General features: G+C 38.7%; 1 protein-coding gene across 5 annotated transcripts; it reads left to right on the top strand.

Moving 5' to 3' along the window:
* The first annotated feature begins 1,876 nt into the window (after nt 1-1,876).
* LOC147626972 (Pseudouridine synthase family protein) lies at nt 1,877-6,790 on the top strand. 5 transcript variants are annotated; one of them, XM_086815541.1, is made up of 9 exons: nt 1,877-2,137; nt 2,214-2,332; nt 3,107-3,287; nt 3,387-3,532; nt 3,809-3,900; nt 5,346-5,587; nt 5,699-5,768; nt 6,109-6,171; nt 6,268-6,790. In XM_086815541.1, the coding sequence occupies exons 1-9, from the start codon at nt 1,941-1,943 to the stop codon at nt 6,490-6,492; spliced, it is 1,335 nt and encodes a 444-aa protein (XP_086671667.1). In that variant the 5' UTR covers nt 1,877-1,940; the 3' UTR covers nt 6,493-6,790. The 5 variants fall into 5 exon arrangements, 4 of the variants coding, with proteins under 4 accessions (XP_086671667.1, XP_086671666.1, XP_086671668.1 ...); XR_015268432.1 differs by having other exon boundaries at nt 1,879-2,137; nt 2,214-2,328; nt 3,100-3,287; nt 5,699-5,809; nt 6,286-6,344; XM_086815540.1 differs by having other exon boundaries at nt 1,879-2,137; nt 2,214-2,328; nt 3,100-3,287.
* Nucleotides 6,791-15,446: the final 8,656 nt, after the last annotated feature.

The following is a 15,446-nucleotide window of genomic DNA, read 5'->3' as shown; positions in this document are numbered from 1 at the left end:
CGCAATTGAGGGTAATTGCAAACTCAAGCAAGAGGGATATCATGAGAATATATTTTAAGTCCTCTTTAAGAATATTATTTTTCCCTCTTGAGTAATTTGGGGACGCCTAGATTACTCTTGCGTTATGCCGGCTAGGTTAATATCGTGGGTGACACCACTATAAATATTAATACGTGCGGTATATGACGTATGCTTGGAACCGTCTATGATTATTTCAGTTAAGTTTGTATGGCAGGGTGATTCTTGGGGTACTTATACCTGGTAGTCATGAGTTGGTGATGGTTTATGCTTGTTTAATATTTGTGAGATTAATTTAATTATTAATTGGGCTTATATTTTCAGGTGATGAAGATTACGAGGATTGATGAATAATATTGAGGAGAATGTTTCTTATGCGCATCATATTTATTTTTATAAGCGTAGCTTGTAACCTTAGTAGTTGATTTTTCCATTTTGATACATTGGAAAAAATACATTTATAATGTTGAATTTATTAAAGCCTAAAGGCTTTACCCTAGCCCCAATTTTTGGGACACTCTATTTTTGTTGTGGAAGAGTGTCATGCTCTAAAAAAAAGCACACTTTGTATATTTTTGGGAGCTATGGCCTATTTTTGGTGGAAAAGCTAATAAAAATACTCTTGTGTGGGGAAGGCCACACACAAGGGGGGGAGGGAAGATTGCACCGAGCATGTTTGTCTTGGAGCTAAGTATTATGTTTGCTATGCTTTTGTTCAATTTATTTGATTTAGTTGAAACCTGCAAAGCATGTGTTTTCATGGTTGAATTTATGTGTTGAATTTCTCAAGTGTTCCACGAGCTATCCTAGAGAACGATTCCGTTTTCAGTGTCCCAAGCCTCCTTAGGTGTTTGTGCATCCTGTATATATGCACACATGTATATGCACAATCATAGAATCTGAGACAACCAATACTACAGCACCGTTCTGACTTTTTCATGCCATTCCTTGTATGCTTACACACTTGCTGAGGGGCCAAATTTTCTTTAGCAATCTCCGGCTCCTTTTCATCACCTATGATGAACCTTTAATATCCTTTTCCCATAAGGAAATTGGTCATCCTGAACTTCCATGCTTGGAAGTTATTCTTATCTAGCTTCTCACTCACAATCTATAATAGATTACTAGATATCTTTATTTGCAGCAACTTACCAAACCGTGCTTATAAAAAACCTTTTGCACTTACAGCAAATCTACAACCTTCAACAGTTGTACTATAAACCTGTTATAATGTGAACCCGTCACATATACACACATCCGCCAACACCTGCAACACTTAGATTCTCTACACAGACTGTCCTGCCAAATTTCAGCTATAACTTTGCACTACACCAACTACACACAATATGGTCTTCTTCCTTCACCAATGACTTCCCTGTCTACTTGTAGCTCTCATAGTTACCGAAGGTGTTATTCCAAAATCAAAGAGGGAAAGACATGGAAATACCCTTACCCATGTACTGCTTCCTTGCTTGCCTTGTTCTTGCCTCTTGCTTACCTCCTTAGCTCCCACACGAACCAGAGCTCTGATACCATAAAGAGAATGCGGGGGAGAGGGAGGCAACCCAAGGTTTGACCTGACCTTTGGACTTACGCTTGAGCAAAAAAATTGACCTTGTGCTTAGGCAAAGGGTGGTCTTTAGACTCAAGGTGTGAAGGTGCAAGTTGGCGAGTCGAGGAGGGTGCAAGGGGTGGTGTCTTTGTTAGAGCTGGAAGTGAGACTCGATCACGAGACCTTACCCCAAACACACACACACGCTTCACCAATTGCTCTACCGCACTGCTGGTGTCATGGAGGTTGGGTCCTCCCTGGTTTGAGCTCTGCAGTGCACATTTGTCCGGGCTTACGGGTGGCCCGAAATGCAGTCGAGCGCCCGCCCGCCAATTAGTACGACCAGAAAGCCTTCAACTTGACATGTGCGATGCGTGGAACCAGCCCTTCGTTTCCCCGTCTGCAAGCAACTCACACGAGTGTATGGAGATCTGGTGGTAGAAGTTTCTCTGCAAACCCTATCATGGATCCAGCTAGCCCCCAAGAAGGAGGGCGTTCACATGCGCAGGACCCCTGGGTTCACTATCAACACAGCGATGGCCTCGATCCTCGCAGATGGACTGCAAAGTGAGTGAATTTTCTTCTTATCCAAAAATTTTCTTCTCTTCACATGAAAAAAATCAACTTAATTCTCAGCTTTCAGGGAATGCCATCAGTACCTTGAAGACAGGCCCTGGGCAGAGGTCTTGAAGTTCTATTCACTTGTTGCAGCTGGCAAACTCTCTCTTTCAGACTTGAATTTCCCTGTGCAATCACAAGTAAGTAAGTTTCTTCAGCCTTCACCTGTGTGGTCAAGCTTTTTCAAGGAAGGGCATTCCCACACATGCGCCCGCGCCCACGCCCGTGCATACACACATACACTCACCCAATGATTAGAATTTCCAGAGATCCCTCACATATTGTGGGACCAAAAAATATTTGTATCCTTTAATGTAAGGCCATATCTGAGCCATGAACATGCCATGGATTAAAATCACCTTCCCAGCCAATGTGGGGCCTTAATTGAGCCTTCTGAGCTGCGAGCATGCCATGGATGAAAATAATTTTTGCATGGCCCTATCTGAGCCATAAGCATGCCATGGTTTGGCAATCTTGCTATCTGAACCATACGCTGCCAATGTTGGATAAGCCTCCTGTGGGGAGTGGAACATGTTTCAGCATCAAGCCTCAATATCATGCATTAAAATGTTGACCTAGTTATTGAAGGCATTTTATTCCAAGCACCGTGTTAGTGTGGTAATCTATTGGTGTGTTGAGATGCACTTCTGGATCATCTAGATCAATACATGTGTCAAAGCAGCTGCTGAAAGCCAAGTGTAATAGCAAACATTTGCATGTGTAGTACTCTCTTGAATGCGTTGTATTATAACTTCACCAAAAAAGACAAAACAAAACAAAAAAAAAAACTGAAAATCACTCGGAAAGTATGGTGCAGATAGTTTCCAACAAGATGTCTTTAAACTTGGTGGAGTTGGTTTGGAAGAATGTTGGATGCACATAAGGTGCTTATTTTTTTTGAGGTTGAGAAGCATGCAGGTTCTCAAAGGACATCATGTGCAAAGTATCAACCACTGTCTGCACCACTAGTATCAGAGGAGGCTCGACAAGAACACAAAGGAGGCAAATGGGATAGAAAAACTTACAAAATAGTTCTATCTTATGATGGAAGCGCTTTTACTGGCTGGCAAAAACAACCAGGATTATACACAGTTCAAGGGTACATTATTTAGTTTTTTTTTTTTTTGGTTTTAGTATATTTTTCTACATGAGTGCTTTTTGTTTCTTTATATCTTTGATCTCTTTTGATGTCGTACAGTCTACTTGAGCAAGCTTTGGGAAAGTTCAGTGATGGCAAAAGGGCCACTACTTTGAAATCCAAAGGATTTTCCGCAGAAGCAGCCGTAACGGTTGCAGGTCGCACTGACAAAGGTGTCCATGCGGCTGGCCAAGTTTGCTCTTTCTGTGAGTTTCTTTTAGATACTAACGTCTTGTGGCACCCTTCCGTTTATCTTATGTGTGCGAAAAGAGCAGTTTAGCTGTGTCTATCTAAGTTGGATAGATTTCTTTATCCATGTAAAATGCTGAGATCCCTGAAAGCCAAGCTGTTTAATAAAGAAAGCACTAGCTTGCACGCACTTGGATTAAGGCCTATGTTTTGATTCTTTGTTTTAAGCAGCAAAAGGCAAAGTAATCAGTGTATGACTGACTTTTCAACATTCTCTGTTTACTTGAATGTAGATACGTGGCGCTCTGACGTAAATCCAGAAGATATCAAAACCTCAATCAATGTGCTGGAGCCCAAAGCCTTGAGGGCCGTCAGTGTGAAAGAGGTTGGTCTTTGGCCTTTTTGGTCTTTTGGAGTAATAGGATTTGTTTTGTACTCAATTTTACTGGCTTTCCTCGAAGTAGTGTTGTGTTGAAGTATAGCCCTACTCCCAGCCAAACACCTGCAAAGACAAATCAAGTGTTAAGACCATCATAGTTGGGCTGGCAAGCTTACCACCCAGACATAGCTCTGGCCAAAGTGACCCAGAGCCGGAGGCTAGTCATTAACTCACTTATAAAGACCGTGGAATCACAACACACACCTATCCCGATTCCTTTCACACTATTGACTAGTCCATGCCATAGTCACAAGAAACGTTTCGAGGTTTTTGGAGTTTTTTTTTGAAAGGTTTCGTCCCTCAGCCTCGAGGTTTCAAGGTTTTGAAAATCACTATTCTTATTAATTATAAATATTAAAAAAACATATAAAAGCCACCTAAAAACATAGTATGACGATGAAAAAAACCTCAAGGTTTTGAGGTTTTTTATACAAAGGAGGAGAGAAGTTGCAAGGTGATGCAAAAAAAAACAAAAACAAAAACAAAAACAAAACAAAAATATCAAAAGAAATTGAAAGAAAACAAAACTTGAAATTTGGGCAAAACTGTCGTATTGCAAAGGGTTTTGAGGGTTTTTGAAACTGTTTTGAAGTTTCGAGGTTTCAAAAGTTAGAAATGGGTTTTTTTGTGACTATGGTCCATGCCCATTGTAACTGTAAATCTCTGAGTTGAGACCATTCCCAGGCATAAACCTAACCTCAATAATAAAGTGAGCCATGTCATGACCTTTAACAAACACCCACATCATGCATACACTTTTTGTTTTCCTACTACATAGCATTCTTGTACTTTCAAATTATCTTGTGAAGAATGTGGGTTTTTATTTGTCAATCAAGTGAATACTTAGATTTTAGTGCAGCGAATCCCATTACATCTGTGCATTTTGGCATATTGATCTCTAGTGACTTTAGTGTCTAGATTTGTTCCAATGGCAGTTGCCGTACTTTGAGAGAGATGATGTAACCATAGTTCACAACATTCGCGTTTGCTTCATGAAGCAAACGTTTGCAACATACGCGTTTGAAACTCGTCTTTCATACTTGCTTTTTTTTTTTTTAAATGCTTTTCTAAGGTTTTACGTTTTTTGAAAGTTGCTTCGTTTTTTAAATCAAAAATCGGTCCACGCAATGAGCATTTATGTAACTTGTAAGTGATAACTTTGTAAGTTTTTATAATGGAACTTGGAGAGCTTGAGTTTACAATGTATATTTGTATCTATTTGTCTAAATCTCGTCCTTTCTATGAGGTATTATATTGGTCACGTATGTTACTCAGCCTGGGACTGAAACAAACTCGAAACACTCTTACATACCCGAATGCGTATGCATTTGCTAAACGTATGTTATGAACTATGGATGTAACTCAGCTGCACTTTTCCTTCGTTGCATCAGGTGTCTCGTACCTTCCACCCCAATTTTTCTGCTCAGTGGCGGCGCTATGTGTACATTCTTCCTCTTCACAATCAGGAGGTCGAGAAAATATTCCCACTTCAACGGAATGCAATGGACTCAGGAGAACATACAAAGCCTGAAACATTTGATGTGATGGCTGTCAATGAGATGCTTTTGCAGCTGGAAGGGCAACAACTCTCTTACACGGTGTTTGCCCGTGATACCAAAACATCAAGGAGCAGGTACAGGTTTCAGCATTTCCTATGTCTAAGAGTGCAATATGATCTCTTTGAACTTATATGTATCTGTAAATACATTATTTTGAGCTTCATTCTTTGGTCTATTATACGCAGAGGTCCGCCAACAGATTGCATAATCTATCATGCTCGAGCTGCCGTTGCTGAGCTACCCTTGATGGAACAAGTGAGCTTTCTAGTGTTCTGTTGTTAAGAGTGAAGCTACTGGTAATTATTATCTATCAACCGTATAGAAACAAATCAGTCCCTTTTGCTCAGTGATATTTCGTTGTAACTTGATGCTGGAGGGTTTTTCTTTTGTTTTTGTTTTTGTGTATGCGCGCATGTGCTCATGCATGCATGTATGTGCATATGTTCACAGTAGTTTTTGTGGTAACGAGTTTTTTAGGGAACGTGTAAGAAAGCCACTTGGACAAGTGCTCACAGCGAACCTTTAATGCATTGTAGATTGGCTACAAAGGCATCATGTTTATGGACTCTAATGTTATGTTGATTGCTTTCTCAAGGGTTTAGAGGGGAGGAGAAAAGTGATGTGTGTGGAGTTAGTTGCCAACAGATTCTTGCGCAAGGTTTGCAATGCCAGCTTTCTTCTAGTCATGTTACTTCATGCTGCTGCAGAGCCATTTAGATTCATCTGAGGGCAGTTTTGTACGTAGCTTTAACAGATACTTTTTGTGCTAAAGATGGTAAGAGTCCTGATTGCAACATCAGTACGAGAAGCAGCAGTTGGAGCTCCAAGCGATGGCCTTCTGCGATTGACCAGAGCACCATGCAGACGGGCTTCAGCTCCTCCAGCTCCCCCATGTGGCCTTTGCCTGACAGAAGTCAGTTATGAGGATTTTTCTGCAGAAAATCTGCTTATAAAAAAAACTCGTGACCAGGTAGGATGAACACCAAGGTGGGCTTGGCGGCATTGCCCTCCATACACTACAGCTGCTTAAGAATGCCCAATTACTTCTTGCAACAACCATCACATGGAGGCAGTAAAGACCAAAGGATAATTTTTGGAACGAGGTGTTTTTGGTGCAAGCAATGGGATTGGTCAAATTTACCTTCTGCCACCCAGAGAGCGAACATTAGGAGCCTAAATTTACTGCCACCAAAAGGGTGGTCTCATGATTCTATTGATTGAATTTTGTAATAGTATGATCAGTCAATGCTTATCATAGAGCTTCACAGCTTTTCTGATCTTCTCAGGGTCAAGATGCCATAATTTCAACTCATGTTTTTATCTTTGTTTGTGATGGGCTACCACCTTAGAGATGCTAGGTATGACCACAAACAGCCTCTTGCACAGTATATTTCATCATCCATGTAGCTGCTTGGTATCTCTCTAAAGCTCCCTTGCAAATTTTGGGTAACAAACTTTAAGATGCTGGACTGAATTATGGCTTTTTACTAAAAGTGACAGTGTGGAAATGTCCAGGGGTTTGAACCTGGTACTAGTAATTAAACACCTGCAATAGAAAAAGGCGTGAGTTGTTGATACAATTAAATGTAAAGTTTGAAAGCTGCCTCCACATCTTTAAGACAATCCATTTTTAACTTGGCTCGAAATATACCAAAATTTTAATTCCTACATTAAAAAAAAAAAAACAACCTATCAACATTTACAATACTAGCAATGTTGAAAGGAGTTGGAAAAGTCCAAGATGTTGCTTGTGAATGCAAAAGCTTAAAAGCATGCACATCTTATAACAAGGGTTTTAGCTTAATTTCATGCACATCTGGGGGCTTTTGTTAAACTCTTGATATTTTGTCTGGCTTGAGCACTCAATCAAGTGTTCCCTTTTATAGGTTGGCATTCTCACTCAAGCACGTTAAGCTACAATTTAGAACGCAAGAAAAATGAATCTAGAACCAGCACTAAAATTCTAAGGGTTATCCTAACCTTTAATATGAAGGCCATAAACTAGGTTGACTTTGAAAACATATATGTTTGTCTAAAATTTAGAGAATTTTTAAAATAGTAGCCTTCTGTGGCCTTTTGTGGCAACCTTATTTTTTAAGAGGCATTCTCTAGAAGGTATAAAGGGCTTTGATGACCTCTGAAGGCTTCAAAGCAAAATGCACGATCGGACTTGAGTCTCCCCCATCCATCACCTTGCCCATATATTTTTAGGCAAAAATTTCGGTTATAGCAGTGTCATGTCATCATATGTAGATGTGTAAAGCCCCTTCAGCTTTTTGTCCTAAAAGCTTTCATGATGAAGTGTTTTGCACTAAAGATTGGCACCACCTTAAAAAGTTTAGTATTCTCAATCATTTATTCTGTATGGTTTTTAAGTGCTAGTAATGATCACAAGGTGTAGAAGTGCCTAAAGCCTCCCAAGCTTGGTCAGCCCACAAGCCAATTGAGGTAGATAATATTGCTAGCCCTAGAGAAGCAGCTAGTTCACCGAAGCTTGATGTGTCTGAGAAGGATCTTGATCAAATCGTCGACCAACTCACAACTATCTACGATTCAGTGCTTATGCAGTATCTTCCCAAACACAGCGAAATGGTGGGTGATGCTATGGTGAGCCTTGGAGACGATCTGACTCTTCTTGAGATGATATTCAAAGATGGTGGGAAGAAGCGCAAGGCAACAACCCGTGCAGGTGAGACATTGAGATTGGTAAGCGTTCATCTTACATTGCGATTGATCTAATTATTGGTGTTAATTTAATAATATATGAACCAAGCCATGTTCTTTCATTGATGTTTGCAGGGCCTGTAGACAAAGAAAGCAAAGTGTCTGGATGTTGGAGAAAGTGTTCTAGAAGGGACTAAAACGACATCTATGGAGGAGAATGCTCTGCCACCAACACACAAGAAAGGCAAGACTATGGATCATACTCCTTGCATGCTCACCAACAACTATAAGCCACGTGCATGCCAAAAGCTCAGACAAATGCTAAGGGTTTAGAATTTTGTGAAAGGAAGTGCACAGAACTAGAGAGCACTTTGAAGGCTCTCAAAGAGGCTTTATAACATTTTCCAAAGTGCTAGAAAGCATTGCACAATGCTGCTAGAAAAATGCTGCTAGAAAGCACTGCACAATGGTACAAGTTCTTGTATTGTGCTAGAAAGCAAAGCTAGAACCTATTAAAAAGAACTTTAACACTACTTGAAAGCACTTGTATTGTGCTAGAACCTATTAAAAAAAAGAACTTTAACACTACCTAAAAGCACTGCATAGTGGTAGAGAGCATTGCACACTTCTAGAAAGCAATGAAAGAGTGCTATAAATCACCTTCAAAACTCTATGAGAGACTGTTAGAAAGCACTTTGCCATAATGCTAGAAAGCGTTTGACAGTGCTAGAAAGCTATGAATAATGCTAAAAATCCTTGCACAATGATAGACAGCATTTCACAAAATAAAAAGTAATGCACAAAGCTCAAAAGCACTTCACCGAACTATAATGTAAATTGAGAACATGCTGGACAATAGTGCTATAAAGCAATGCGTAGTGCTAGTGAGCGGTGCACAATGCTAGAAGCACTAAGAAGGACTGCTAGAAAGCAACTTCGAGGCTATGTAATAGTGATAGAAAGCACTACAGCAGTGCCACAAAGCACTGAATCAGTTCTTGTGTGTGTAAGAGAGAGAGAGAAAGAGGTGAAAAAATTCTACATAACATTTTCACTATGTTAGGAAGCATAAGATAATGTTAGAAAGCTTTGAAACAATACTACTACAAAGCACTCTAGCAGTTTGCCCACGATGCTAGCATGAGCTCGTGCTAATAGTGTTAAAAAACACCTTGGAAGGTATATAGGTGTGGTAGAAAGCTTGGAAACAATATAACACATAAAAAAACAATAGGTCTACATGTACAGATGGAATGTTGAGAAGAACTTAAATAAAAACTATTTAGGAGGTGCATGTATAAAACATGTGGTTCGTCTGCCGGATGTTGTACAAAGGTGTTTCTCCCAATCCTTTGATTACATACATCTTTCTTGTTGCAGTCTAAAATTTAAACACAAGGTCCTTCACCTCTTGTAAGGGTGGTTGTGCGGTGATGTCTTCGACATGTTGACAATGGCAACAATCCAACATATGTCACATAGGCTTCAAAGAAATTCACATATACCAAATACTTTCTACATCAATTGTGTCAACATAAAAAATCGATGCCACATAGGCTTCAAAGAAATTCACATATACCAAATACTTTCTACATCAATTGTGTCAACATAAAAAATCGATGCCACATAGGCTTCAAAGTAATTCACATATACCAAATACTTTCTACATCAATCATGTTAAAATAAAAATCAGTGCCTTTTTAGGAGCCATAGAATAAGAAACATTCACTAGAGCCGTAGAGTTGTCAATCAAGAAGCACCAATTTACTATTGATTATTATTATTATAATGACTAGAGAAATTGCTATGGAAAGATACTCATATATGTAATGCTAAAGATTGTGAAATGTATAGACAAAAATAAGGCAATAGCTTTGTGTGCATATTGAAAAATTAATCAAATATATCTCTTTTGTAGGGTATCTACTCCTTATTAAATGTTTATTATAGCTTTAAAAACGGTCAAGCAATTACCTTAGAAAAAGTGAATACTATAGTTGTTAAGAATGCATGCATATTATATTGATATACTAAATTAACACATTATTAAAGTACAACTCCAGTAGTAAATAGGGTAACGATATGTTTTCGTGGGGACTTTAATTAACTTAAGCTGAATATTTTTTTGTTATATTTTATCAAAGGTAGCATTTATAGTAATAAATACGATGATAAAATCTCTCAACTTGGAAACTTTGAAGTATGTTTGACGTTTGTGGCCATCTCTCTCTCTCTCTCTCTCAAACTTGGTCCTTTATTCATAGGGTTAGATAATCTAGCTTGTCTACCCCCTCAATGTGCACAACTCAAATTATATCTCTCTTTTCTCTCTGAGCATTGAGTAGCACAAAAGGTAGGCTACTCTCTCTTTATCATTGAGATAAATAGAGGGATGAATAGAGATACAAAAGAAGAAGACCTTAAATTATGCAAAAGTGTAATGCACAATTAGTTGCCAAGGACAACAACATCCTAACTATTAAAAGTGGTTTGGATGTGGTTTGGACGAGAACTTTAAAGCTACCTCCCTTTGGAAATAGTGAGTGATCTCATGCTCAAACCGGCTCTTTCCATAGAGAAAAATCTGTTAACCCTATTTTAGGGTTAACAAGGTTTTCCACACCTAATTATATGCTAAAGCATAAGTAATCCACATCAAATGTCAAGGATGGACACACCAAACTCATGTACAAACAAGCCATGAAGAATGGTGTCCAAATCTCAAATTTGGATGGGCACCCATAAAGGTCTGACAGATAATTAATGGTGTTTCCCACTCCAAGAGCATGTGGTAGTTTCGAATCAGTATAAGACAGCATTTATCACCCAATGGGGAATTTATGCCTATAGGGTCATGCCTTTTGGTTTGACCAATGCTCCGACTACATTTCAAAGACTTATGTGTATGGCTTTTAAGGACTACCTAGAGAAATTTCTTAAAATCTTTATGGATGACCTTGAGATGCTGGATTGAATGATGTAATTTCTACTTATATGGATATTTATGCTACTGGTCGGCTAGGTACTGCTGTCGGCCTGCTATCTATATCTTCCATGACTCATAAATGCTTAACATGCTGCTATCAGTTGGCTGTAGATAATAATGAGTCAGCTGCTATCAGCAGATAATAATGAGTCAGCCGCTACTAAAGTGCTATGAATGCCTTATGTAATGTTGTAGGTGCTAAACAACCCCATACACATGTTGTAACTACTATGAATAACTGTTGTAAATGCATGGATAATGCTTGATGCTCATGAATGCTATCTTCTTAATGCTTATGAGTGCCCTACTTAATGCTTATGGATGGATGCTAAGAATACCATGTCACTTGTATGCTTATGAGTGCACTCATCTTGAAAGGAGTATTTAAATTGTTTACACAAAGTTTTCCTAAGGTGTAGACTTTATCGAATCTCTCTCAATCTTGAAAAGTGTCAGTTTATGGTCAAACATGGGATAATCCTAAGCTTTGCAAGTAGACAGTTGAATGAGGTTGAGCAAAACTATACGACCACAGAAAGGGAAGGTTTAGCTATGGTTTATGCAATTAAGAAGTTTATACACTATTTGTTGGGGGGCAAACAAATTTGTGTTCTTTGTAGACCATCAAGCCCTTCTCTATTTGGTTAACAAACCTTGTACCACTGGAAGGATCACTAGGTGGCTATTGATCCTTATGGAATTTGATTTCTCTATCACTCCAAGGAAAGGATCATCACATGTGCTTCTAGATCATCTATCAAGAGTAACCAATGGTGAACCTCCTATAGGTGTTGACAATGACTTGCCTAATGCATGTTTATTTCAAATAGACATAGTTCCTAAATGGAGCTTTAACATTGTAAACTTTTTAACGAATGGACCATCAATGAAAATTGAATTGTCTAAAGAACAAGCAAGATGATTAGTAAAGTTGGCATTGCCATATTAACTAATTGCGAGATAATTATATCGATTAGGAAAGGATAGAGTTCTTCATAAATGCGTGCCGAATTCTAACTATGCAGTTGTCCTTAAGGAAGCTCATAATGGACTAGGTGGTGGACATTTTTTTGCAGAAACTACTGCACAAAAAGTGCTTCAATCAGGCCTATGGTGGCCAACCCTATTTGGTAATGTCTCAAAATTTTTCAAGAGGTGTGAAGAATGCCAAAGATTTTCCATTACTCATGGCAAGGATCATATGCCCTTGATTATAGTCAACACTCTACAAGTCTTCCAAAAGTGGGGAATGGATTTTGTTGGACCTATTAGTCCTACAACTAAGTCAACTTGAGCAAGGTACATTATAGTGGCTACATACTATTGTTTAAAATGGGCAGAGGCTAGAGCCATTGTAAAAACTAATGCTCAAAGTACTACCAAGTTCTTATACAAGAATATCATAATAACAAGATATGGTTGTCTAATGGAACTTGTAAGTGATAGACGAACTAATTTCATTAATGAGGTTATCACCTTTCTCCTAGCTGAGTTCATGGTTGTCTAATGGAACTTGTAAGTGATAGAGGAACTAATTTCATCAATGAGGTTATCACCTTTCTCCTAGCTGAGTTCATGGTTGTTTATAGGAAATCTTCACCATACTATCCTCAAGCCAATGGGCAAATAGAAAGTACAAACAAAACCCTATGCACCATATTAACCAAAATAGTAAACGAATGTAGAAATGATTGCTTCTAGCTGCTATTTGGGCCTATGCACCATATTAACCAAAATAGTAAACGAATGTAGAAATGATTGCTTCCAGCTGCTATTTGGGCCTATGCACCATATTAACCAAAATAGTAAACGAATGTAGAAATGATTGCTTCCAGCTGCTATTTGGGCCTATATAATGGCCTATAAGACTGCTACTGGAATGACTCCCTTCCATTTGGTGTATGAGTTTGAAGTTGTCATGCCTTTGGAAATATCTAAAAAACTTGAGGGCAATGAGATATCCAAAAGGTTGTTCCAACTAGAACACCTTAGAATTTGTGAGCTCATTCGGCTTGGCCAGATTAGAAACCTTACGTGGAATACCTTTTGACTCCTATGTAAATGGGAGCAAATTGTGTAAGTTTTATGAACCACTTATGGAAACCATGCTCACAACAATCCATGAAGCTAAACAAAGGAAACAAAAGGAGAAAGAGAAGAAAAAGCTAGCTCAACTTGAAGCTCAAGCTCATGCAAAAAAAAAACCAAACAACAATCTAAGAGGCTATCAATTCAAGCCAGCCACATGGCTAGCAACTAGGAAAATGAGGATTATATACCACTAGGATGGGTGTACCTTTGGATTCCTTGCCACCATGAACCAACTTTTTCCTTCATTACGTTTACTTGACATGGGAGTTGATTTAAGCCTTATATCTTATGAGACCTGGGTAAGAATGGGTAAACCGATGCTTCAAGATTCATGTTTAACCTTGAGATCGTTCAATGGTACTGTGTCCAAGTGCCTCAGCTTATTCAATGTGTCTTATTATATCAACAATGATCTTATGTAGGAGAAATAAAAGAAGAAGTTATCCTATGTCAAAATTGGATGGCTAGATATGTCTTGGATATTCAATGGAGAGCCCATACATTCTTGGCTCATTTACCTTTGGGAAAATAGACAGTCTATTGGTCAAATGATGTGCCAAATGCCATAATGTACCATATGAGTGAACCCGTTAATAATAGTGGGCAAGGTTTGCAGACAATGACTCTTCATATGAGGAGGACACACTAGAACTAGATTGGGATACTTTATTGCCCAAGGAAAAACAAATTCTTAGCAACAATGAATGGCCCACCCAAGCCAAACATTCGATAGATCTGGATTTGGTTGCCTCATATACTATTTATATAGAAATACAGATGGGTTACCAAGAAGGACTTGAAACTTTTAACTTCTGCTAAAGCCAAGAACTTCTTTTGGGTAGCCAAATCTAAAATCCATAAGCTCTCTACAAATGATGAGTGGAGCCAACATGCTATAAAACCCATTCCATCGAGAAGTGGAAAAATATCCACCCCTACCGGGAAAAGTGAACCAGCTAGCTGAGCTCCTGTCACAACATCAACAATAAAATGGATCAAAACAGGAAACTTGTGCCCTATTACTTGGAAAGCATCAGTTGTGGATTTGTAGGTAGTGGAAGGACACAAAGCTAGGGCCAATTCTCTGAAAACCAGTTTTTCAAGGCTATAAAGAGAAAAAAGGTTATCAAGAATAGAAGCCTATAGGTAAGTTGTGTGTAAACACATAGGATAACAAGGAACAACTGTGCCTAGGAAATTAAAATGACAAGAGGAAAATAGTTGTGGATCAAGGGATATCAATAGATGATAAAAAGAGGATTGATGAGCCTATCCGCAACCCACCCTCCAGCTCAATGTCTAATTCAGGTATACCATAAAGCACTCAACCTCTTGTTGGTTTATTTTATGGGTTTAGAGAGAAACCATTGCATGGCCGAAGGTTCTCAGCAAGCAAGTTCAAGTTAAAGGTTCATCGGGTAACTAGATGCCTTGATGCTCAAATGCATTTAACCTAAACAGCTGTAACTTTTAAGGGAATTCCCAATTTTGCAAAGTTCTTTCAGATTTGGAATCCTTATTTTCAGTAGATAACTTTTGACTATTTGATCACCCCAATCGGAGATGTGAATCAAAAGTTATTGCCTGTGTAAGACAAGGGTGTCTCCAAGATGAAGTGGCCCAGATAAGCTCAAAGGGGGTCCACGTTTGACAAAATAGGGTATCAGATGATGGCAAATGCCTGCAAGGCTTTATAGGTATTTTCTCCATCATGGTGTCTACAAGCATACCAATTCTTGAGCCTATTGGAGTAGGTATGCTATGTTTTTAGTGCACTCTAAATAGCCACCTGGTAACAAATTTACATGTTTTTAGTGCACTCTAAATAGCCACCTGGTAACAAATTTACATGAATGGCCAAAGGAACAAAATGAAGTGTTAGACTAGAAAAAAGGGGATAAATCATGCTTTGATTTGCTGAGATATAACATGGAAGTGAACAGATGCACCTAGCCAAGGTCTCTCCTTGGAGGGCTGGGCTATGACGTCTTTTTGGACTGATAAAGCTTTACTATTTTTAGCGCTTCCCTCCATCAGAATGGTGCCAAATTTCATAATAAGGCTCCTTTATATTTCCCAATTGTGTCTATATGAGAGGGATTCGGGATTAGAGGTCAGAAAGTCAATTTTGAACACTCTAGCTATTTTTAGAAAGTATGTTACTTTTGCATTTTTAATGACCGGATTGGTGG

The sequence above is a fragment of the Cibotium barometz genome, chromosome 21 (genome assembly GCF_041138505.1).
Source record: "Cibotium barometz isolate CiBa-2024 chromosome 21, ASM4113850v1, whole genome shotgun sequence".
NCBI lineage: Eukaryota > Viridiplantae > Streptophyta > Polypodiopsida > Cyatheales > Cibotiaceae > Cibotium > Cibotium barometz.
The sequence above is the reverse complement of the archived record's forward strand: the minus strand, read 5'-3'. Positions and strand labels throughout refer to the sequence as shown.